General features: G+C 39.9%; 1 protein-coding gene across 7 annotated transcripts in view; it reads right to left on the bottom strand.

Moving 5' to 3' along the window:
• The window catches only part of MID1 (midline 1), a 401,161-nt gene that overhangs the window by 47,879 nt on the left and 328,844 nt on the right, over positions 1-24,438 (bottom strand). For all 7 annotated transcript variants that reach the window (XM_043458384.1, XM_043458383.1, XM_043458381.1 and 4 more), the window contains one exon: positions 3,023-3,130. In XM_043458384.1, the coding sequence (XP_043314319.1) occupies positions 3,023-3,130 (108 nt within the window). The remainder of the gene's footprint in view (positions 1-3,022; positions 3,131-24,438) is intronic.

Below are 24,438 nucleotides of genomic sequence, written 5' to 3'. Positions count from 1 at the left end.
CTTAATGACTTAATGATTGTGATCATCTTTTCATGTGCTTATTTGCCATCCTGATACCTTCTTTGGTAAAGTAGTTATTCAAATCTTTTATCCATTGTGGTGAAGGGGTTATCTATTTCCTTAATCATGAGTTTTGAAAATTTGTTATATATTCCGGATACATGTACTTGGTTAAATAAGTCATTTATAAATATTTTTTCCTAATGTGTGGTTTGTCTTTACACTCACTTAAGAGTGCCTTGAGAAGTTTTTACTTTTGATAATATAAAATGTATAATTATCTCTTTAGTTTGTAAATATTTCTTTTATGTTTTTGCCATTGTATATAATCTTGGGCCAACCCAAGGTCACCAAGATTTCCTCCTGTTTTCTCTTGTAGAGTCTTCATAGTTTTTACATTTAAGTATATCACCCATGTATATTTAATTTTTGTATGTAGTGTGAAGTACAGATCAAGTTACCTATTCTTATGTGTAGAGTCTCGCCCTGTGGAGGCTGAAACTCAGCTTCCAAAACTGCCTTCCAGCTGAGTTTTCTTTGCAACTTCAGTGTAGACATTTTCTCCTCCAAAACTTCTAATTTGTTGTTTTTATATCTATTTTTTCTTATTTCCTATCCTCCTTTTTGTGGTTTCACAACTTTTTGCTCTTCTAAGATAGAAGTTATTCCTCTGTGGAACTCTTTGAACATCTAAATATTTTCCCATCAAATTCCTTTCATCTGAGGTGAGAAAATGTCTTCGTTGATTTTGTTGGGGGTGTTTTAGAAATTCAAGATGTCTTTATATGCTTTGGAATTGTGGTTTGCATTTCAGTTTTCAAAGGGCAGCAGTCATTCATAAGTTTTTTTCCTCCCTCACTCACCTTGCTTAGCCTAGCCTGTCTGTCTTACAGTTGCCCTCACCTCATCCTTGGGGTCCTCATGCAGGAATCTTGTATTATCTCTGCATTGCTGAGGCTCTTGCATTTTGTGTAGGTATCAGAAATAGTAAGTGCAAAGCCAGGCTCCAACCCAACTGAGTTGCTCCAGACTCCCAGGCCTGAAGTTTGCCAAAAGCTCTGACCCAAGGTGGAGGCTGGCAAGAAACTTTTGTCAGTCCCTTTCAGTGAGCTGAGAAGCCTTATCTCGTTTGGGGCCCAGCTGTGTGTATCTTTGCTTTTCTCTTTTACTATGTTCTGGATCACAGACACATTCAGGGCAGAGTGGGTACACCAGAGCATGAAGCCCACGTATCATCATGGCTGGAACTGGGGACACCCTTTCGCTACTTTAATCTAGTTTATGAGAGTAACCCTCATGCTGCAGAGGTAAGTAAGAGAAACGAGGACCTGCTGGCCAGGAGGTTGTGGTGGAGTCATTGCAGGCTGAATAAGGCCCCCCAAAGATGCCCACATCCTAATCCCAGGAGTTAAAAAAAAATGTGACCTTACATGTTCCTTTACACAGGAGTCTTGGCAGATGTGACTAAATTCAGAATCTGGAGCTGAGGGAATATTTTCCTGGATTATCTGGGTGATCCCAATGTAATTATAAGGGTCCTGATGAGAGGGAACCAGGAGAGTCTGTGCCAGAGAAAAGAGATCTGAGGCAGGAAGTAATGCTCAGAGTGATGTGATGAAGAAACCACCAGCCAAGGAATGCGGGTGGCTCCTATAAGCCAGAAATGAAATGAATTCCGCTGTACACCTTCAGAAAGAAACAGCACTGCAGAAATATTGACAGGAGCACAGTTGTGACTGGTTTTAGACTTCTGACGTTTAGAAGGTCAGATAATAAATCTGTGTTGTGTTAAGCCACTAAGTTTGTGGTAATTTGTTTGAGCAGCAATAAGGAAGTAATGTGTATTGAGAGCTGATCCCTGCACATGACCATGTAAGGGCAAACAAACTGCCTTCCATATGCATATTAATAATTAATTACAGTTGTTTTCAGGCTCTCATGTGTCTGAGAACCTGGAAGATGTCAGGTATTAGGAAATATACACATGGTGCCTGATGATGGAAGAGGACACAGATCCAGTACAGATTTCAGACTGACAATATAATTTCTACGTGGGGTAAGTAATTGTTTAACACATCTGAGTCCATCCTTGGCCAGGGAATAATTTAAAAAAAAAAACTTGTCATTTTGTATAGGAGTACAGCCGATCAACAATGTTGTGATAATTTGAGTTGAACAGCAAAGGCACTCAGCCATACATATACATGTATCGATTCTCCCCCAAACTCCCCTCCCATCCAGGCTGCCATATGACATTGGGCAGAGTTCCCTGTGCTGTACAGTAGGTCCTTGTTGGTTATCCATTTTAAATATAGCAGACTGTATATGTCCATGCCAAACTATCTCTTCAAGTCAGGGAATAATTTTATATTAATTTGATAATCCACAACTTCAGGACCTATTTGATTTGACCTTAACTTTTGTGATCATCACAATGTACATGTGTAAATGTTTTTCATTCTACATAGACAAAGCAATCTAAAACATTATACAATGAGAAGTATCTTTCAAATTTTGTAGAAAACCAAAGAGCATAGGCATTTGCTTTTGTAATCTCTATATACTACTTAATTCTTGCTGATTGGATTTAATTTTACATATTTCCTTATAGTTATGAGCACTAATAAGAGAAATTCAAGAATTGATTTGATCGTGACCAAATTTTTTTATTTTTAAATATTTACAAAATTGTCTTGAGGGTGGCAGAGAAATGGGATAAAGTGGATCAAAAATTTATCAATGCAAATACTACTACTTTAAAAATAGAATAAAGTGATTCTAGAATTATCAACATTTTGAAATAAATTGTTGCAGGTGTCTTCAGGAGACCATCACACAAAGAATGGGTGGAGCAAAAATTGGCCCATGAAGGGGCTTTGACCTACATCCTAAAGACTTAAAGAGTACAACCACAGAAAATACAGAAAAAGGAGGCATTCAGTATTTCTTAAGCTATTGGCTTGCATGGGAGTATATTTTCTCCAGGTAGAGAATTTGAAACCTTCTGCCCTAGAAATCATACCTTTCCTTCTTTGATCTTGGTTCCAATGATTTGTCGTCTTTGCTGAATGATCTCAATAAGAAGATCACATTCCTCCATCAATTTGGCTTCTTGACGTGATGCATTGACCTATGGGATAGATGAAATGGTGAGCATTAATTTAGTGTCTCTTTTCCATTAAATGCTCCCTTTTAAGATGTAGACTAGTAAACTTCTATTAATTGCTGAAAAGATACTTCACTTAAAAATTTTTTGAGGAAAAGTTACTGTACAATCATATGTAAGTTAGGCATACAATATAGTGAGTCACAATTTTTAAACGTTATACTCCATGTCTAGTTATTATTAAATACTGGCTATATTCCCTGTGTTATACAGTATATCTTTGTAGCTTATCTATTTTACACATAATAGTTTATACCTCCTGGGTTGGGAAGATCCCCTGGAGAAGGAAATGGCTACCCACTCCAGTATTGTTGCCTGGAGAATACCATGAACAGAAGAGCCTGGCAGCTATAGTCTACAGGGTCACAAAGAGTCCGACACGGGTGAGTAACACACTTTCACAGTTTATACCTCTTAATCCCCTACTACGTCTTCCCTCTCTCCACTGGTAACTACTAGTTTGTTCTCTAAATCTGTGATAAAAAGATGTTTTCAATGTTAACTCTTCTTCCAATTATGCAGGGATGGCAAATATAAGACTTACATGTCTACTCCCTACCTTCAATCCTTGGAAAACATTTATTATCCAATGATAGCCACCTCTTTTTGCTAAGCCATGCTCAACCTCAGGATCATTCTTAACACACCATGTATGTAGCTATTACCAATTAATTGAAAAGTGATATTTGCAATTCCTGCTTTTATATTTTGAAGGGAAGTGCAGTTTGAGGCTACTAAACAAAAGTTAAACTAATACTCTTCTTTTATGGAAGATAGATTATGATCAATATCTTTTGGACACATTTTCCAAAAGCAAGCTAGCAAGGTGGCATCACGTTTATTTAACTTGTCTTTTATATACAGATGCAAACTTTGTGTTCAGTCACTATGAAAACATCAAAAAGGAAAAGGATGGTTAAAATTAATCTTATGACATAATTTTAAATGTTATCTCTGGAAGTCTGGGGATCTACCATGAAAGCCTGCCATTCTGCTGGTAAGGTCGATCATTGTCAAATGGCTTGCATTTGAAGTTTGTAAGGCTCACTGCATGCAAGAAAGGGTTAACATTAGCTCATTCTTGGCAACTGGGCTTGGGAAATACTGTGCACATGCTGTGTCCTCCACCTCATGATGATTCTGAAATGTTATTCATAGAGACCCAAAAACCACAGGTGTGGGAGATGGAGATAGGACAGGCCTGAATTTTATGATTTTAACACAGCACAGGAGAAGTGGCTGTGCTGTTGTTATAAAGAATGCCAATAGACAATTGATGATTCCAGTATAACTCAGGGAGGAGACAGGGCCCAGACATGTAGCCCTTTTGATTGGGCATACTTTATTTAACTAGAGTAATTTCAATCTCTATGAATGAGATAAACTGGAAGTGGGGTCAGGAGTTCTTGTCATTCCTTTTGACTTCACACTGAATTTAATAACTGACAACAACCAAGCTGTGAAAAGGATGGCAGTCTATTGAAACCATGGATCCATTATGATGGAGAAAGTGAAATTTGTGGAAAATAGCACCTTACACTTGAAAAATATCTCCTGGCATGACCCCTAAGAGCTAAGCTGTATTTGAACATGAACATACAATCAAGGTAAATCTGACTGGAGGCAAGCTCCTTATAGGGATCTTTGGGTGTTGTATGACATGAGGTATCTATTCCAGGCACCTGGAGCCATATTTGACACAGAATAGGCATTCAAAAACTATTTGGCCAATGACTAGATAGTGAAAATGACCTTCCAACAAGAGACAAGGTAACATGTAATCAGGCAAGTAGGTATCCTGGTATACTGCAAGTAGGTAATATGCAGGTATTGAACGTGTTGGTTTCCTAAGACTGTGTAGACACAGAAGTATGTCTTCATGATTCTTTTTAGCAGGGAGGGTATTTATTTTCCTTATAGGCTTATTGAAATATTCTTTGTATATCATAAAAATCACCCATTTAAAGTGTACAGTTTGTGGGTTTGAGTGTACTCAGAGTTTTAGAATCATCATCACAATCTAATTTTAGAAAAATTTCCACACCCCCTAAAGAATTCCATACCCATTTGCAGTAACTCCATATTCTGACTACCTACCCTATTTGAGGGCATAGGTAACCACTAGTCTATGATCTGTCTCTTTATGCATTTGCCTGTTCTCTACATTTCATATAAGTGGAATCAAACAATATATGATCCTTTTTGGTCTGGCTGATTTCACTTAGTATAATGTTTTCAAGATTGCTCTGTGTCATACCATGTGTCAGTACTTCATTCCTTTTTATGCCAAATATTATTACAGAAGTAATATACCACATTTTGTTTATCCATCCTCTAGTAGATGGACATTTGGGTTGCTTCTATTTTTTGGTTACTGAGAAACAGTATCACTATGAACATTCATGTATAAATTTCTGTGTGCACATATGTATTCATTATTCTTGAGTATAGAAGAATTGCTGGGTCACACGTCAACTCTGTTTAACTTTTTTGAAGAACTGCCAAACTGGTTTCCAAAGGGGCCGCACCATTTTAGATTCCAAGAACAAGTATGTGAGGCTTCCAATTTCTCAACATCCTTGTCAACACTTGACACTGTCTGTCTTTTCTGTTTTATTCATCATAGTGGGTGTGGAGTAGCATCTTATTGTGGTTTTGAGTTGCATTCCCTGATGGCTAAAGATGTTGAGCATCTTTTCATGTGCTTATGGAACATTTGTGTACCTAATTCAGAGATGACTATTCAGATCTTTTGTTCTTTTTGTAATTGGGCCATTTACCTTATATAGTTAAATTCTATGATTTCTTTATATATTTTGGGTACACAGTCCCTTATTAGCTATGTGATTAGCAAATGTTTTCTCCCATTCTGTAGGCTGTCTTTTCGTTTTCTTGATGGTGACATTGGAAGCACAAAAGTTTTTAATTTTGATGACATCTAATTGTTTTATTGTCACTTGTGTTTTTGGTATCATAGCTAACAAACCTAATCCAAGGTTGTGAAGATGTATGACTCTGTTTTCCTCTGCAAGTTTTATCTCTTACATATATATCTGTGAGCCATTTTAAAATAAGTTCTATGTATGGTGAGAAATAGGGATCTGACTTTATCCTTTTATTTATGGATATCCAGTTGCTAAAGCACAAAAGACAATTCTTTCCTCCATTGCAGTATCTTAGCACCTGGTCAAAAATCAATTGGCTATACTGTGAGGTCCTCAGGTTTTGACATTGCTGCTAACACATTCTCTGCTTAAAGATTTTTTTCTAGTTTTGACTAAACCTAGTGAGACCATGCTAGTCCCTCTCAAGCAGGTACCATGAAGTGTGATATGGAATACGAGCTCTTCTCACAGGATGATTTTGAGAAAGTCAAGGAGTATCTCTGTTTCTAAGTTTCTGTATGTTGTAAATGAGGTGAATATTGCCTGAGTAGGATCATTGTAGTAAATACAATACCACAATATATGAGGAATCATATATGAGGAAAAAACTTACATTATGAAGCCATAGACACATGTGAGGTAATACTGTCTGCATGGAGAAGCAGTTTCGGTAAGAGACTATGATACAGTTTGTGATCTATGTCACTCTCCAAATCATTGCAATTTGGGCTACTCTATGGTAGGAAAAGTGTGAAGTTTCCAAATTTTTATAAAACTGCCAATCTTCCATTCCAACAGGTACAATAAAGTGAGGTGAATGCTATCTTATATTTCTAAACTCTTTCCACTACAAAGAAGTTTTCCACAGTAGTGCAGTTTGATGTGTTACTTCAAAAATGCTAAGGATTTGATTGGACTTCATTTTTATATAGGCTATTAAATCAAATATGGCTGGGTGTATGGGTTGCCTGCAGTGTGTGCAGGTGTTTCTAGATCTTGGTTTTGGTTTGGAAGTTGGCCGCTCCTGGTTATGATTTTACCTTTTATGTCTGCTTCTGAAACCTGTGCAACATCACAGGAAAAGAAATGCAAATCAAAACCAATGAGATACCACCTCAAAGGGGTAAGAATGGCCATCAACAAAAAATCTACACAAAATATTGTTGGCAGGCATGTCAACTGGTACAGACTCTTGAATAAATAAAGCACTGTCAAGAAAATAAAGTACTTATTAGCAAATTGGGGTTCAATTGAATTAAATTGGAGGAGAAATAAAAAGTATTTGAAATCAACTTGTGCTACTGCAGAGAGGCAATCAGAACACTAGATTATGGAAACTCTCCTTAGCTCTCTTTAGAACACTATATGTGTCAGAGTAAGTAAGTAACTAAGTCTCCTTAGCTTTCCTTAAAACACTGTGTGTCAAAGTAAGTAGTCTCCTTAGCTCTATTAGAATACTCTATGTGTCAGAAAGTAAGTCAGTCTGCTTAGCTCTCCTTAACACATTATGTGTCAGAGTAACTAGGTCTCCTTTGAAGCCTATATGTGTCAGAGTAACTAAGTCTCCTTGGCTCTACTTAGAACACTATGTGTCAGAGTCTGTAAGTGAGTCTCCTTAGCTCTCCTTAGAACATTATAAGAGTCAGAGTAAGTAAGTAATAGGTAAGTCTCCTTGGCACATTATGTGTCAGTGTAAGTAAGTAAGTCTCTGTAGCTCTGCTTTGCTCTCCTTAGTTCTCCTGAAGGTGAGGGTGGGATGTTTCGAAAGAACAGCATGTATATTATCTATGGTGAAACAGATCACCAGCCCAGGTGGGATGCATGAGACAAGTGCTCGGGCCTGGTGCACTGGAAGACCCAGAGGAATCGGGTGGAGAGGGAGGTGGGAGGGGGGATCGGGATGGGGAATGCGTGTAACTCTATGGCTGATTCATATCAATGTATGACAAAACCCACTGAAATGTTGTGAAGTAATTAGCCTCCAACTAATAAAAAAAAAAAAAAAAAAAGAACACTATGTGTCAGAGTAAGCAAGTAAGTAAATAAGGAAGTCTGCTTACCTCTCCTTAGCTCCCCTTAGCACACAATATGTGTCAGAGAAACTAAGTTCTTAACTTTCCTTAGAACACTATATGTGTCAGAGTAAGTAAGTAACTAAGTAAGTCTCCTCAGTTTTCCTTAGCACACTATGTGTCAGAGAAAGTAAGTCTGCTTAGCTCTCCTGAGAACACTATGTGTCAGAGTAAGTAAGTAGATAAGTCTCCTTAGCACATTATATGTCAGAGTAAGTACTTCGCCTTAGAAGCCTATATGTGTCAGAAGAACTAAATAAGTCTCCTTAGCTCTCCTTACAACACTGTATCTGTCAGAGTACCTAAGAAACTAAGTAACTCTCCTTAGCCTTCCTTAGCTCTTCTTGGAACACTATATGTGTCAGAGTAAGTAAGAAACTAAGTAGTTCTCCTTAGCTGTCCTCAGAACACTATACATGTCAGAGTAAGGAAGTATGTCTCCTTAGCTCTGTTTAGAACACTGTATGTGTCACAGTAAGTAAGTAACTGAGTAAGTATCCTTAGCTCTCCTTAAAACACTATGAGTGTCAGAGTAAGTAACTAAGTAACTCTCTTAGCTCTCTTTAGGGCTCCTTAGAACACTATATGTGTAAGAGTAAATAAGTAACTAAGTATGTCACTTAGCTCTCCTTAGCTCTACTGAGAATACTATATGTGTCAGAGTACCTAAGTAACTAAGTCTCCTTAGACCTCCTTAGCTCTCCTTACAACACTGTGTCAGAGTAAGCAAGTAAGTCTCCTTAACTATCCTTACCTCTCCTTAAGACACTATATGTGTCAGAGTAATTAAGTATGTAAGTAGGTAAGTCTCCTTCTCTCTCCTTAGAACACTGTACCTGTCAGAGTAAGTAGGTAAGTAACTCTCTTAGCTCTTCTTAGCTCCCCTCAGTACACTATATGTGTCAGAGTAAGTAAGTAACTTAAGTCTCTTAGCTCTCAGAACACTATACATGTCACAGTAAGTAAGTAACTAAGTAAGTCTTTTTAGCCCTCCTTAGAACACTATTTGTGTCAGAGTTAGTAAGTCTCCTTAGTTTTCCTTAGCTTTGTTTAGAACACTATGTATCAAAGTAAGTAAGTAAGTAGGTAAGTCTCCTTATCACATGCGTCCAAGGAAGTAAGTATGACTCTGTAGCTCTGATTAGTTCTCCCGAGCTCTCCTTAGTACACTATGTGTCAAGAGTAAAGAAGTATGTCGCCTTAGCTCTGCTTAGAACACTATGTGTCCAGTAAGTAAGTCTCCATAGCTCTCCTTGGAATACTGTATGTGTCAGAGAAAGTATGTAAGTCTGCTTAGTTCTCTTTAGCATGCTATATGTGTCAGTGTAAGTAAGTAAGTCTCCTTAGCTCTCCTTAGAACACTATATGTGTCAGAGTAAGTAAGTAAGTAGGTCAGAGTCCTTAGCTGCCTTAGATCTCCTTAGCAGATTCTATGTGTCAGAGTAATTATTTAAGTAGGTAAGTCTCCTTATTTATCCTGAGAACACTATACATGTCAGAGTACCTAAGTAAGTCTCCTTAGCCATCCTTTGCTCTCCTTAGAACACTATGTGTCAGAGTAAGTAATAAATATCCATAGCCCTCCTTAGAACATTGTTATCAGAGTAAATAAGTAACCAACTAAGTAAGTCTCCTTATTTCTCCTTAGAAAACTATGTGTCAGAGTAAGTTCTCCTTGGAACACTGTATGTGTCAGAGTAAGTCAGTCTCCTTACCTCTCCTTCACTCTGCCTAGAACCTTGTATGTGTCAAAGTAAGAAAATAAGGAATTCTCCTTAGCTCTCCTCAGAACACTATACATGTCAGAGTAAGGAAGTATGTCTCCTTAGCTCTGCTTAGTACACTATGTGTCAGAGTAAGCTCTCCTTAGAATACTGTATGTGTCAGAGAAAGTAACTAAGTCTGCTTAGCTCTCCTTAGCACGCTATATGTTTCAGAGTAAGTAAGTATCCTTAGCCCTCCTTAGCTCTCCTTATAACACTGTGTCAGAGTAAATATGTAAGCAACTAAGTAAGTCTCCTTATTACTTCTTAGAATACTATATGTGTCAGAGTGTGTAAGGAACTAGGAAAGTCTCCTTAGCTCTCCTTAGAACATTATGTGTCTGAGCTATTAAGTAACCAAGTAAGTCTCCTTAGCTCTTCTTAGAACACTATGTGTCAGAGTAAGTAAGTAACTCTCCTTAGCTCACTTTAGAACATTGTATGTGTCAGAGTAAGTAAGTAGGTCAGAGTCCTTAGCTGCCTTAGCTCTCCTTAGAACACTGTATGTGTCAGAGTAAGTAAGTAAGAAGGTAAATATCCTTAACTATCCTTAGCTCTCCTTAGAACACTATATCTGTCAGAATAAGTAACTAAGTAAGTCTTCTCAGCTCTCCTTAGCACAATGTATATGTCAGAGTAACCCAGTAACTAAGTCTCATTTATCCTCCTTAGCTCTCCTTAGAACATGATGTTTCAGAGTACATAAGTCTCTTTAGCTCTCCTTAGCACACAATATGTGAAGGAAAGTTACTGGCTCAAAATAGCCTGGAGTTAAAACTCCCCTCCGGTCCTCCCCACCATTCTATGCAAAACAAAGAACTCTCTCACCCAAAGGGAAAAAAATGGACATTAAGGTTGATCACGCCCAGCTCCCAGCAGGTCCAGCCTCTGGCCGATCTCCAGAATTCCTTGCCCCAGCCATTTAAGAGATAACTACTCTGAAAGACCTTGAGGAAGAACAGGCCCCCTTAAGACAGTAGATTTCCGTATATATGCCTATATATACTTTTCTCTTGGGTTAGTGCAGCAGCTCACTAATCTGACTGCTGCCCCTTCTCACCTCATTAAAGGTGATCTGTTCCTGTAAAGTACCGGTCTCGTCCTTTTTCTGAACCTCGCCTTCTCTAACTCCCTTACCCTACAATATGTGTCAGAGAAACTGAGTACTTAGCTCTTCTTAAAACACTATATGTGTCAGAGAAAGTAAGTAACTAAGTCAGTCTCTTTAGCACACTATATGTGTCAGGGTAGGTAAGTAAGTTTCCTTAGCTGTATTAGAATACTCTGTGTGTAAGAGTAAGTAAGTAAGTCTGCTTAGCTCTCCTTAGCACACTATGGGTCAGAGTAAGTAAGTAGTTAAGTCTCCTTAGCACATTATGTGTCAGAGTATGTAGGACTCCTTAGAACACTATATGTGTCAGAGTACCTAAGTAACCAAGTAAGTCTCCTTAGCCTACCTTAGCTCTACTTAGAATGCTATATGTGTCAGAGTAATTAAGTAAGTAGGTAAGTCTCCATAGCACATAATATGTCCAAGAAAGTAAGTATGTAAGGATAACTCCATATCTCTGCTTAGCTCTCCTCAGCTCTCCTTAGAACAGTATGTGTCAGAGTAAATAAGTAAATATCCTTAGCTCTCCTTAGAACACTATGTGTCAGTGTAAGTAAGTGAAAGTGAAGTCAGTCAGTCTTGTCCAACTCTCTGCAACCCCATGGACTGTAGCCTACCATGCTCCTCCATCCATAGGATTTTCCAGGCAGAGTACTGGAGTGGGTTGCCATTTCCTTCTCCAGGGGATCTTCCCAACCCAGGGATCGAACCCGGGTCTCCTGCATGGTAAGCAGATGCTTTACCATCTGAGCCACCAGGTAAGTCTAATTAGCATATTACATGTCAGAGTAAGTTAGTAAGTCTCCTTAGCTCTTCTTAGAATACTATACGTGTCAGAGAAAGTAAGAAACCAAGGAAGTCTCCTTAGAACACTATCCGTGTCACAGTTAAGGAAGTATGTCTCCTTAGCTCTCATTAGAACACTATATGTATTAGAGAAAGTAAGTACGTCTCCTTAGCTCTACTTAGCACGCTGTATGTGTCAGAGTAAGTGAGTAAGTCTCCTTACCTCTCCTTAGTACACTATGTTTCAGAGTAACTCAGTCAGTCTCTTTAGCTCTGCTTAGAACACTGTGTGTCAGATTAAGTCAGTCTCCTTACTTCTCCATAGAATACTATGTGTCAGAGTAAGTAAGTCTCCTTAGCTCTCCTTAGAACACTGTATGTGTCAGAGTAAGTAACAAACTCAGTAACTCTCCTTAGCTCTTCTTAGATTTCCTTAGAAGACTATATGTGTCAGAGCAACTAAGTAACCATATAAGTCTCCTTAGCTTTCCTTACCTCTCCTTAGAACAATATATGTGTCACAGAAGTAATAAAGTAAGACTTCTTAGCTCTCCTTAGAACACTATTTGTGTCAGAGTATGTAACTAAATTGTCTCCTTAACTCTCCTTAGAACACTGTATGTGTCCGAGTAACTAAGTCTCCTTAGCTCTATTAGAATATTATATGTGTCAGAAAAAGTAAGTAAATCTGCTTACCTCTTAGCACACTATGTGTGAGGGTAAGTAGTTAGGTAAGTCTCCTTAGCACATTATGTGTCAGAGTAATTAGGTCTCCTTGGAAGCCTATACGTGTCACAGTAACTAAGTAAGTCTCCTTAGCTCTGCTTAGAACACTATGTGTCAGAGTAAGTAAGTAAGAAGGGAAATCTCCTTAAATATCCTTAGATCTCCTTAGAATACTCTGTGTGTCAGAGTAATTAAGTTTGTAAGTTGGTAAGTCTACTAACTTACCTTAGAACACTCTATGTGTCACAGTAGGTAAGTAACTCAGTAACTCTCCTTAGCTTTTCTTAGAAGACTATGTGTGTCAGAGCAACTAAGTAACCAAGTAAGTCTCCTAAGTCTTTACTAAGAAGGTAAATCTCCTTAACTATCCTTAGCTCTCCTTAGAACACTCTATGTGTCACAGTGAATAAGTAACTTAGTAAGGCTCCTTAGAACACTCTGTCAGAGAATATAAGTAACCAAGGAAAGCTCCTTAGCCTTCCTTAGCTCTCCTTAGAACACTATGTGTCAGAGTAAATAAGTAACTGAATAAGTCTCCATAGCTCTCCTTAGAACACTATATGTATTCAGTTCAGTTCAGTTGCTCAGTCGTGTCCAACTCTTTGCAACCCCATGAGTCGCAGTACACCAGGCCTCCCTGTCCATCACCAACTCCCAGAGTCTACCCAAACCCATGTCCATCGAGTTGGGGATGCCATCCAGCCATTTCATCCTCTGTCATCCCCTTCTCCTCCTGCCCCCAATCCTTCCCAGCATCAGGGTCTTTTCCAATGAGTCAACTCTTCACATGAGGTGGCCAAAGTACTGGAGTTTCAGCTTTAGCATCAGTCCTTCCAATGAACACCCAGGACTGAGCTCCTTTAGGACGGACTGGGTTGGATCTTCTTGCAGTCCAAGGGACTCTCAAGAGTCTTCTCCAACACCACAGTTCAAAAGCATCAATTTTTCGGCACTCAGCTTTCTTCATCATGTGTAAGAGTAAGTAAATACCTAAGCGACTGTCTTAGCTCTTCTTAGAACACAGCAAGTGTCAGAGTAAATAAGTAAGTCTTCTTGGCCATTCTTAGCTCTTCTTAGATCACTGAGTCAGACTAAGTAAGCAACTAAGTAAGTCTACTTATTTCTTCTTAGAACATTATGTGCCAGAGTAAGTAAGTATGTCTACTTAGCACTCCTTAGCTCATTATGTATGTCAGAGTAAGAAAGTAAGTCTCCTTAGCGCTCCTTAGCTCTCTTTAGAACACTACATGAGTCAGAGTAAGTAAGTAGGTAAGTCTCCCTAGCTCTGCTTTACTCTGCTTAGTTCTCCTGATGTCTCCTTTGAACACTATGTGTCATAGTAAATAAGTGAGTCTCCTTAGCTCTGCTTAGAACACTATGTGTCAGAGTATGTAGGTCTGCTTAGAAGCCTATGTTTCAGAGTAACTAAATATGTCTCCTTAGCCCTCCTTAGCTCTGCTAGAACACTGTATGTGTCAAAGTAAGTAAGTCTCCTTATCTCTCATTAGCTTTGCTTAGAACATTATGTGTCAGAGTAATAAAGTAAGTAGATAAGTCTCCTTACCACATAATATGTCCAAGGAAGTAAGTATGACTCTTGTAGCTCTGCTTAGCTCTCCTTAGAACACTATGTGTCAGCATAAGTCAGTCTCCTTAGCTCTATTAGAATACTATGTGTCAGAGAAAGTAGGTCTCCTTAGAAGCCTATATGTGTCAGAGAACCTAAGTAACTAAGTAAGTCTCCTTAGCCCTCTTTAGCTCTCCTTAGAACACTGTATGTGTCAGTATAAGTAAGTCTCCATAGCTCCACTTAGCTCTCCTTAAAACACCATATGTCAGAGTAAATAAGTAAGTCTCCTTACCTCTCCTTAGCTCTGCTTAGAACACTATTGTTAGCGTAGGTATGTAAGTAAGTAGGTAAATATCCTTAGCTCTGCTTAGGACACTATGTGTGAGAGGCAGTAAGTCTTGTTAGCTCTTTAGAATACTGTATGTGTCAGAGAAAGTCAGTCAGTCTGCTTAGCTCTCCTTAGCATGCTATATGTTTCAGAGTAAGTCAGTCTCCCTAGCTCTCCTTAGCATGCTATATGTTTCAGAGTAAGTCAGCCAGTCTCCTTAGCTCTCCTTAGAACACTATATGTGTCAGAGTCAATAAGAAATGAAGTAAGTCTCCTTAGCTCTCCTTACAACACTGTGTGTGTCTGAGAAAATAAGTAATGAAGGAAGTCTCCTTCGCTTTACTTAGCTCTCCTTAGAACAGTATACATGTCAGAGTAAGGAAGTAAGTAAGTCTCTGTAGCTCTGCTTATGTCTGCTTAGAACACTATATGTGTCAGAGTAAGTAGCTTAGTAAGTCTCCTTAGCTTTCCTTAGTGCTCCTTTCCTCTCCTTAGAACACTACATGTGTCACAGTAAGTAACTAAGTAAGTCCCCTTAGTTCTAGCTCTCCTTAGAACAGTATGTGTGTCAGAGTAAATAACTAAGTAAGTCTCCTTAGCCCTCCTTAGAACACTATATGTGTCAAAGTAAGTAAGTAGGTAAGTCAGTAAGTCTCCTTAGCTCTCCTTAGCACACAATATGTGTCAGAGTAACTAAGTCCTTAGCTCTCCTTCAAACGCTATATGTGTCAGAGTAATGAAGTCAACTAAGTCAGTCTCCTTAGCTCTCCACCAGGAATAAAACCCATAACCCATGCATTGGAAAGCAAAGCCCTAACCCCTACACCCCCTGGAAGTCCAAAACACTTACATTCTGCTTCCCTCCTTACTCTCCCAAATTACCCTCACTTTACTAGAATAGGTTGGCTCCCTGATAAAGTAGAGATATAGCTCAGTTCCTATATATCATACAAGACAATCACAGAGAGCTTTAGAGGATGACTGATGAGAAGAAAATATATTGAGTATGCAGATAAACTAGTGGATGTCACTTCTCTCATGACCTCACATACCACTTACCATACTCTTTTACAGTTGTCTCTTGATGGATGGGTCTATTTTTCCCACTAGCAGGTATACACTAATCTCCTACCATAATACCACATTCATATACTGTAAAAATGGTTGCTGAATAAACGTTGAAAAGTAAAAATGATATGTGGGAGCTTAAGAAACCTGTGATGTTACAGAATTTTAGGAGACTTGTTCCTAGAATTTTTAAAGGACTTTAGAACTCAAATATTAACCAACATGTTAAAAATATATGACCCAAATCTATTAATGACACCATGTCCTGTTACCACTGTTACAACTCCTGTTAATACTGTTATCTTAGTTTCTATGGTTATATATACTTCCTTCCTTTCTTTCCTCCCTCCCTCCAAAGTACTATATTCAATATCCTGTGATAAACCATAATAAAAAGTTAACACAACATTGTAAATAAGCTATATCAATAAAATTAGTTATAAAAACCCCTCTTATTGTCTGCTATGTTGATGTTATTGCTATATTACACAGCCATAAAGAGAAACACATCTGATTCAGTTCTAATGAGGTAGATGAACCTAGAGCCTATTATACACATTGAAGCAAGTCAGAAAGAGAACCATAAATATGATATATGAACAGATATGTTTGCAATCTAGAAAGACAGTACTTATGAACCTAGTTGCAGGGCAGCAATGGAAATGCTGACTTAGAGAACAGACTTATGCACACAGGGCAGAAAGGAGAGGGTAGGATAAATTGAGAGTATCATGGAAACATAAATATTACCATATGTAATGAGAATATGTTATGTGACTGAGAATATGTTATATGACACATGGAACTCAAACTGGTGCTGTTGACAACCTAGAGGGGTGGGAAGGAGGTTCAAAAGGGAGGGGACATATGTTTACCTGTGGGCAAAACCAACACAGTATTGTAAAGCAATTATCATCTGACTAAAAATAAGTAAATTGAAACATTTGGGCAGAAGACCTAAGCAGACATTTCCCCAAATATGACATACACATGGCTAATAAATGCACATCAAAACTACAATGAGACATCACCTTAGAGCAGTCATGATGGGCATCATGAAAATATCTACAAACAATAAATGCTGGAGAGGATGTGGAGAAAAGGGAACCCTTTTGCACTGTTGGTGGGCATGTAAATTGATATAGACACTATGGAGAACAGTAGATTTCTTACAAACTTAGGAATGCAATTACCACATGACCCAGCCATTGCACTATTGGGCATATGCCCTGAGGAAACCATAATTCAAAAAGACAGATATACCCCAATGTTCATTCCAGCACTATTTATAATAGCTAGGACATGGAAATAACCTACAGGTCTGTTGACAGATGAATAGATAAAGAAACTGTGGTACGTGTTTACAATGGAATATTACTCAGCCATAAAAAGAAACTCATTTGAGTACAAAGTGGACGAACCTAGAGCCTGTTATACAGAGAAAACCAAATATCGTACATTAACGTATATATGTGCAATCCGGAAACATGGTGCAGATGAACCTATTTGCAGGGCAGGAATAGAGTCAGACACAGACAACAGACTTATGGACACAGCAGGGACAGGAGAGGGTGGGATGCACTGAGAGTAGCACTGGAATATAATTACCATATATAAGATAGATACCTAATGGAAAGTCGACATATGGCACAAATCAATGCAACATCGCAAAGCAATTATTCCCTAATCAAATTTAGAAAAACAAAATAATAAGTATTTCCCTGATGGTCCAGTGGTTAAGGTTCCCAAGTAGTGCTATGGCAAAGAACCTGCCTGCCAACACAGGAGACATAAGAGATGTGGGTTCAATCCCTGGGTCGGGAAGATTCCCTGGAGGAGGGCATGGCAACCCACCCCAGTATTCTTGCCTGGAGAATCCCATGGACAGAGGAGCCTGGTGGGCTACAGTCCATGGGGCTGCACAGAGTAGGACACGACTGAAGCAACTTAAGCACACCAGTGGTTAAAAATCCTCCTTGCAGTGCAGGGGATGCAGGTTTGATCCAAGGTCAGAGAACAAGGATCCCACATGTTGTGGAGCAACTAAGCCCACACATGGCAACTGCTGAGCTTGGGCTCCACAACTGGAAAGCCCTTGTGCAGCAGTGAAAGGACCCAGCACAGCCATAAATAAAAACTTTTGTAAAATAGGGACTTTTGAATCTGCATCCAAACTTCAAGGGATTAATGTTATTGTGTTTTAATAACACTATTATTTCACACTGTTAGACGTTAAAATGTCCATACCAATCCCATCTCGCTCAAAAAGAAATGTCAGAGGCATTGCTCCAGGGCAACTAAACTAACACTGAGCAACAGGTGAGCCGATGATGTGGACAGGAAGATGATGGTACAGGGGCATTTGTGTGCAAACAGGCTCTACGCCCTGCTGCAGACGGCTGACCAGGTGCGAAGAAAAATGTGGAGATTGAGGGTGCTTTGGGTTTTCTTTTCCAAGGCAGTTGTCATGAACATTCCAGACCCTGGGGCAGAAGTTAGCCAGAGCTGGCAGAAGGAACAATGAAAGGGATTCTCATACTTGAGTTTGTATATAAAACCAAGCCAAGGCGAACTGAGAAAGAGCAGACGGTATTACTGTAATTCATCTAATATGTTTACATATAAACTTCATCCTGAAATTCTCTCACACCAAAGTCAAATATTTGTCGACTGAGCTCAAGGAGATGAGAGAGGAAAAGAAATGGCCGTGTCTCGTCTTTGGAGGAGAAATCAGAGCACAGGGTAATCTATTTTAATATTTAGTATGATAATATAGAACATTTTTGACTGAGACTTTTAGAAGTCCAAGAAAGGCTTTGTAAAAATTAAAAATGGAATCGCTTTTGTTGATGATGACATAGGTAGATGCTACATGGCATCTGACCTTCATTGTAGAGTGACATGGTGGAAAATGATTTGGCCCAGAGGAAACCAATCCTACCTGTTGATTAACTGTCCAGGTGGGGTTTTGCTCTGTTCTGCTATGGGATCAAAAAATAGCTTCCAGGAACTATAAATGCACAATAAATCCTCTTTCCTTGAGGTTTCTAAGATTATGAAGCTTGAGTGTTGGAGAAGGGAGCAAGATACCATTAAACACAGCAACACACTGTGGTAAGTTAAGCAATAAAACTCTTCCTCGAAATGAAGCATAACTGTAACAATAGCATAAAACTGTCCGGCAGGTACACCACTGCTAATGCCTAAAACTTGGAAGCATTACCACAAAGATTTTTTTCTTCCAAGAGTAGGAAACACAACACAATGGACATGAGTTTGAGCAAACGCCAGGAGATAGTGAAGGTCAGGGAAGCCTGGTGTGCTGCACAGAGAGTCAGACACAACTGAACAGCAGCAGCGGCACACAAAACATGCTCGTTGAAGGTGCTGCTGACATTAGCCATTCTGCAGCAAAGCAAAATAGTCAAACAAGGTGAAATGATCTACAGCGCACAAGGAAGGGCTAGGAGAGGCAGAACTCAGAGTCCTGGGGAAGTCTTCCAGGGATTTAATGCCAGGTCTTCCCCACTTGGGCTTCCCTGATAGCTCAGTTGGTAAAGAATCCACCTGCAATGCCGGAGTCCACAGTTTGATTCCTGGGTTGGGAAGATCTCCTGGAGAAGGGACAGGCTACGCACTCTAGTATTCTTGGGCTTCCCTTGTGGCTCAGCTGGTAAAGAATCTGCCTGCAATGCAGGAGACCTGGGTTTGATCCCTGGGTTGGGAAGATCCCCTGGAGAAGGGAAAGGCTAACCACTCCAGTATTCTGGCCTGGAGAATGGGGTCACAAAGAGTCAGACACGACTGAGTGACTTTCACTTTCACTTCCTTCCTTACTAGTTATAAGTTATTGGGCATTTGCGTAAACTGTCCATTTCTCAAGTTCCTCATCTGCATAATAAAGAAAATGTCAACTCTTTACCTGGTTGACCAGATGGTCCCCCAGGGGACAATGGCAACATCTGGAGACATTTCCCATTGTCACAGTTGGGGGCAGGGAAGAGGGTATATGAGTAATACTGACATTTAGTGGGTAGAAGTCAGAGATGCTGCTATTAACCATTCTATGATGCTCAGGACAACCCCCAATAGAAAAGAGAATTATCCAGCCCTAGATATCACTAGTGTTGAAGTAGAAACCCCAGGGCAGACAGTGGTGAGAACTAAATGAATTAGTAGAAAAACATCTATTTCTGCTTCATCGATTATGCAAAGCCTTTGACTGTGTGGATCACAACAAACTGTGGAAAATTCTTAAAAGACATGGGAATACCAGACCACCTGACCTGCCTCCTGAGAAACCTGTATGCAGGTCAAGAAGCAACAGTTAGAATGGGACATAGAACAACAGACTGGTTCCAAATTGGGAAAGGAGTATGTTAAGGCTGTATATTTTCACCCTGCTTATTTAACTTATATGCAGAGTACATCATGTGAAATGCTGGGCTGGATGAATCACAAGCTGGAATCAGGATTGCTGGGAAAAATGTCAACAACCTCAGATATGCAGATGATACCTGTCTAATGGCAGAAAGCAAAGAAGAACTAAAGAGCCTCTTGATGAGGGTGAAAGAGAAGAGTGAAAAAGCTGACTTAAAACTCAATATTCAAAAAATGAAGACCATGGCATCCAGTCCCATCACTTCATGGCAAATAGATGGAAAAAAATGGGAACAATGACAGACTTTATTCTTTTGGGCTCCAAAATCAGTGCAGATGGTGACTACAGTCATGAAATCAAAAGACACTTGCTCCTTGGAAGGAAAGCTATGACCAACCTGCTGCCGCTGCTGCTGCTGCTAAGTCGCTTCAGTCATGTCCGACTCTGTGCGACCCCATAGATGGCAGCCTACCAGGCTCCTCCGTCCCTGGGATTCTCCAGGCAAGAACACTGGAGTGGGTTGCCATTGCCTTCTCCGATGACCAACTTAGATAGCGTATTAAAAACCAGACACACACAAAAAATAAATAAATAAATAAATAATAAAAACCAGACACAACACTTAGCTGACAAACTTTGGCAACAAAGGTCCATACAGTCAAAGCTATGGTTTTTCTAGTAGTCATGTACGGATGCGAGAAAAGTGTTGGTCACATAGTAACGTCCGACTCTTTGCAACCCCATGGACTGTAGCCCACCAGGCTCCTCTGTCCATGGGATTCTGCAGGCAAGAATATTGGAGTGGGTTGCCATTGCCTTCTCCAGGGGATCTTTCCAACCCAGGGATTGAAACCAGTTCTCCTGCATTGCAGGCAAATTCTTTACCATCTGAGCCATGTAAGAGGTGGGCCATAAAGAAGACTGAGCACCAAAGAACTGATAGTTTCCAACTATGGTGCTGGAGAAGACTTTTGAGAGTCCCTTAGACAGCAAGAGGATCATACCAGTCAATCCTAAAGGATATCAACCATGGATATTCATTGGAGATACTGATGCTGAAGCTATAATACTTTGGCCACCTGATGCAAAGAGCCAACTCAATGGAAAAGACCCTGATGCTGGGAAAGGTTGAGAGCAGGAGGAGAAGTGAGTGACAGAGGATGAGATGGTTGGATGGAATCATTGACTGAATGGACATGAATTTCAGCAAACTCCAGGAAATAGTGGAGGACAGAGGAGCCTGGCGTGCTACAGTCCATGGGATTGCAAAGAGTTGGACACGACTTAGCACGAACCCAGAGGAAAAGTCTTTGGAGTTTGAAGTCTTAGGGCTTTAGAGTCAAAGGGTTGTGGGTGTGAAAAATGTGTTAAATTTCTGTGAGAATGTTTTCTCATTTTAATGCTTTCAATGAGAGCGTTTGTAAACTATCTGGCACTTAATAGGCGCTTGAGAAAAAATAGTTTTCTTCCTTCAGGGCATGAACAGACCCAAAGATGGAAATCAGAGGATGGCAATCTGAAAATAAAAACATCCTTGCAGAATGGTTTTTACTTTACCCACCACGTCCTGCCAACTGCTGTCCCAGTTATAACAAATGCTGCTCTTCCCCTGATGTTTTTCTCAGACTCCACTCAACTGACTTCAATCTTACATTCTTGGCATGAATACCACTGACTTTTCTTTTTGTGTTTACTGTTAACGCTGTTCAAAGCTGTTCCAAAATGAAGCAGAATGGAAGGTGTTGCTCATAATTCATTCAAAAACAATAAACTCCTCCCTTCCTTTCTCTTATTAATTACACACTTTATAACACAAATGCTCTACACCCTTCCGTTTGGGTTGGGCACACACACATAGAATGACAAAAATGAATATAGTCTGTCATGGGCGCTCGTCTCTATCAAGTCTTTTTCCTACAGTTTCTGGAAAGTGCTATTTTCGATGAAGTGATTTTCAGTCAAAGTAGGTGGCAAAAATCAGCTTTTAGACATTGTGGTCAGGGCTAAAAAGCAGCTTCTGGGAGAAGACAGTAGAATGCCAGGGAGTATGGAGGTGATAGGTTTCAGGGAAGGGAAATCATTTCTAATGGAAAGAGGAAGCTTCTACCCCATGACCTTCCATTACTCACTTTCAGTCTTACATGTCATTTCTCATTAAGTGGCATTCTTTTCAGTTGTTGTGCCATGATTCCTGAATAGGAGGGACTGGAAAAATACAAAGCTGGACTCCTATTCAGGCTTGACTTACTCAACTATGGATGTCATCGGCCCTCCTGCAACGTTCCAGAGAGTGAGGGTTGGATCCCTTCTCTTTGGTCTTTCTGACAGTGAGTGAAACAGACATGACCATTTCACTATTAGACTTGCACTTGTAAGTCCAGCTTGGAAACACTGGACTTTGTTCTGGCTTTCTGATGTGTCCACAGGCACCATCTACGAATGATATTACCTAACTGTTTGTCACTTAGGAATATCAACAGAAGTTGGGAGGTTGATTTTTACATATCTTGAAAGCCTAGTGTTGACATTCCCATTTCTTCAAATACAGTGAAAGAAGGGACACTTGAGAGAAAATGAACATCTGAGCTATGCTTATGATGGGGAAAACAGATTTGGTGCTGTCATTCCATTCAAGAGGAGGTCTGTGGTTCTATTCCCCTCAGAGAGGGGCATGAGACTAGGACGAAGTACTAGTTGTCGCCAGGAAATACCAGTAGGGGTGTGGGGAAGTGAGATAGGAAAGGTATGGAACCAGGCAAGTGTGCTTTTATGAACACCACTGCGGTCAGAAGGTGATGAATCCCAGGGGTAACTTTGGGAACCAGTGCAGAACACACTAGCTGATGGGGAGGAAGAGGAAAATTTATCTACTGACTCCCATCAGCGGCTGACTGAAGGCTACTGGGGCTGGGTGGGTGTGAACATCCCTCTGGAATTAACTGGTGGGGGTGGGAGGAGCCCCCAGGAAGACGGTTAGCCTCTTGCAGTGGAAGGTCTGAGGCTAGGGGACATGTATGGGACTGGTGAGTGTGCAATAGCCTGGCATGACGCTGAGACAGGAGGGCTAGAGCCTTAGAAGAGACTGCCATCTGGGACTTTTTTGTTTTTTGGCCACTCTGTAGAGCTTATAGAACCTTAGTCCCCCAAAACAAACCCATGCCCCCTGCAATGGAAGCACGGAGTCCTAACCAGTGGACTGCCAGGGAATTTCCTGGCCATTTCTTAAAGAAGAGCTGTCATTGGAGGTCAGAGGACAATGGTGTCACAGTTGTCCCGTTTGTCTGATAGCTCCAATGACTTAGGGCTCATTTGCAGAACTAAACAGAGTGCATCCGACAGTGCTTTCTATCCTAACCTTGATCAGTCCTGACCTTGGGGCCCACAATCTACCTCCAAACCTCCCTTTGCAACTGCCCATAAATGGGTCTAAATCTGAGCAACAGGTCTCAATTCCAGCAACAAAGTTGGTTGGAAAAGAAAACACATGGAATCCAATGAGACACACTAAAATATATATACCCTTCACTTTTCCATCATGTCAACTCATTGTGAAATTATTATTTACTTTACAGTTTCAAGGCTCAGTATGTAATTTTCTGCAGTAAAACTGAATTGTAAACACTTGAGTTAGGGATCTCACGAACTAGGGCTTCTCTCTCTCCCTACTCCCTCCCTCCCTCCACTATCTGCAAGGTCAGCTCTATCTCTATACACAAATCTGACACATGTTGTCTTTGCACCTTCCTACCTAGGAAACAGAATGCTCTGTGTATGTTTGTCAGGATCAGGGGGTGGCAAGATGGCGGCATCCTGCCAGGTAATGGAAACACTGCTTGCTTTAATTTTATTACCAAGAACAAAGCCCTCTTATTGTTTAATAGAACCCTTAAAGGCAGGCCTCATGGGCATAGTTCTCATTTTTTTGAGACCACAAATAAGAGGAATTCTTTAAGGCCATTTCATGAAAAACAGAAGGAATATATATATATATATATATTTTTTTTTTTCTTCAAAATTAAAGCAATCCTTTGTTGAAGTAACCGGAACCTGACTCCAGGTTAGCATGTGTGTATGCTAGCTTTCTACGGGCATTTGTTGGCTTTGTTCACCCAGGCAATCATTCTTTTATTAAGGTTAAATCAAGCCTATGTCAGAGATACCAAAGAAACAACCTTCCTTTTGGAGATCATCTCTGCCATCATCATTTCCAGATAATATGCTAAAAGAAGGAACATTTTGCACCCAAAACGAACAAGCCAACACTGTCCCCTTGAAAACTCTATTATTTATAAAACTGGGAACCACACAAACCTTAATTCAGTGCTTATTCTGATCCAGCCAGCAAACTCAAATACTCATGCAATCCCTGCTTCTCAACTCCAAGTTTTACTTCTCTCTACTTAAGATTACAAAAGCTACTGGTCTCCAGAGATGTTTGCAATACTCTTAGTAGCTGAGGAACAGAAAGTGAGAAGCAATATGCATGCTCTTATCCCTCCTTGAATGGGCAGGATGTTACCTCTGTACAAATGAAGCAATCCTATAGACTTGGTTGAGTGCCCACAAAGTGCAAAGTACCACA

The sequence above is a fragment of the Cervus canadensis genome, chromosome X (assembly GCF_019320065.1).
Source record: "Cervus canadensis isolate Bull #8, Minnesota chromosome X, ASM1932006v1, whole genome shotgun sequence".
Classification (NCBI taxonomy): Eukaryota; Metazoa; Chordata; class Mammalia; order Artiodactyla; family Cervidae; genus Cervus; species Cervus canadensis.
The sequence above is the reverse complement of the archived record's forward strand: the minus strand, read 5'-3'. Positions and strand labels throughout refer to the sequence as shown.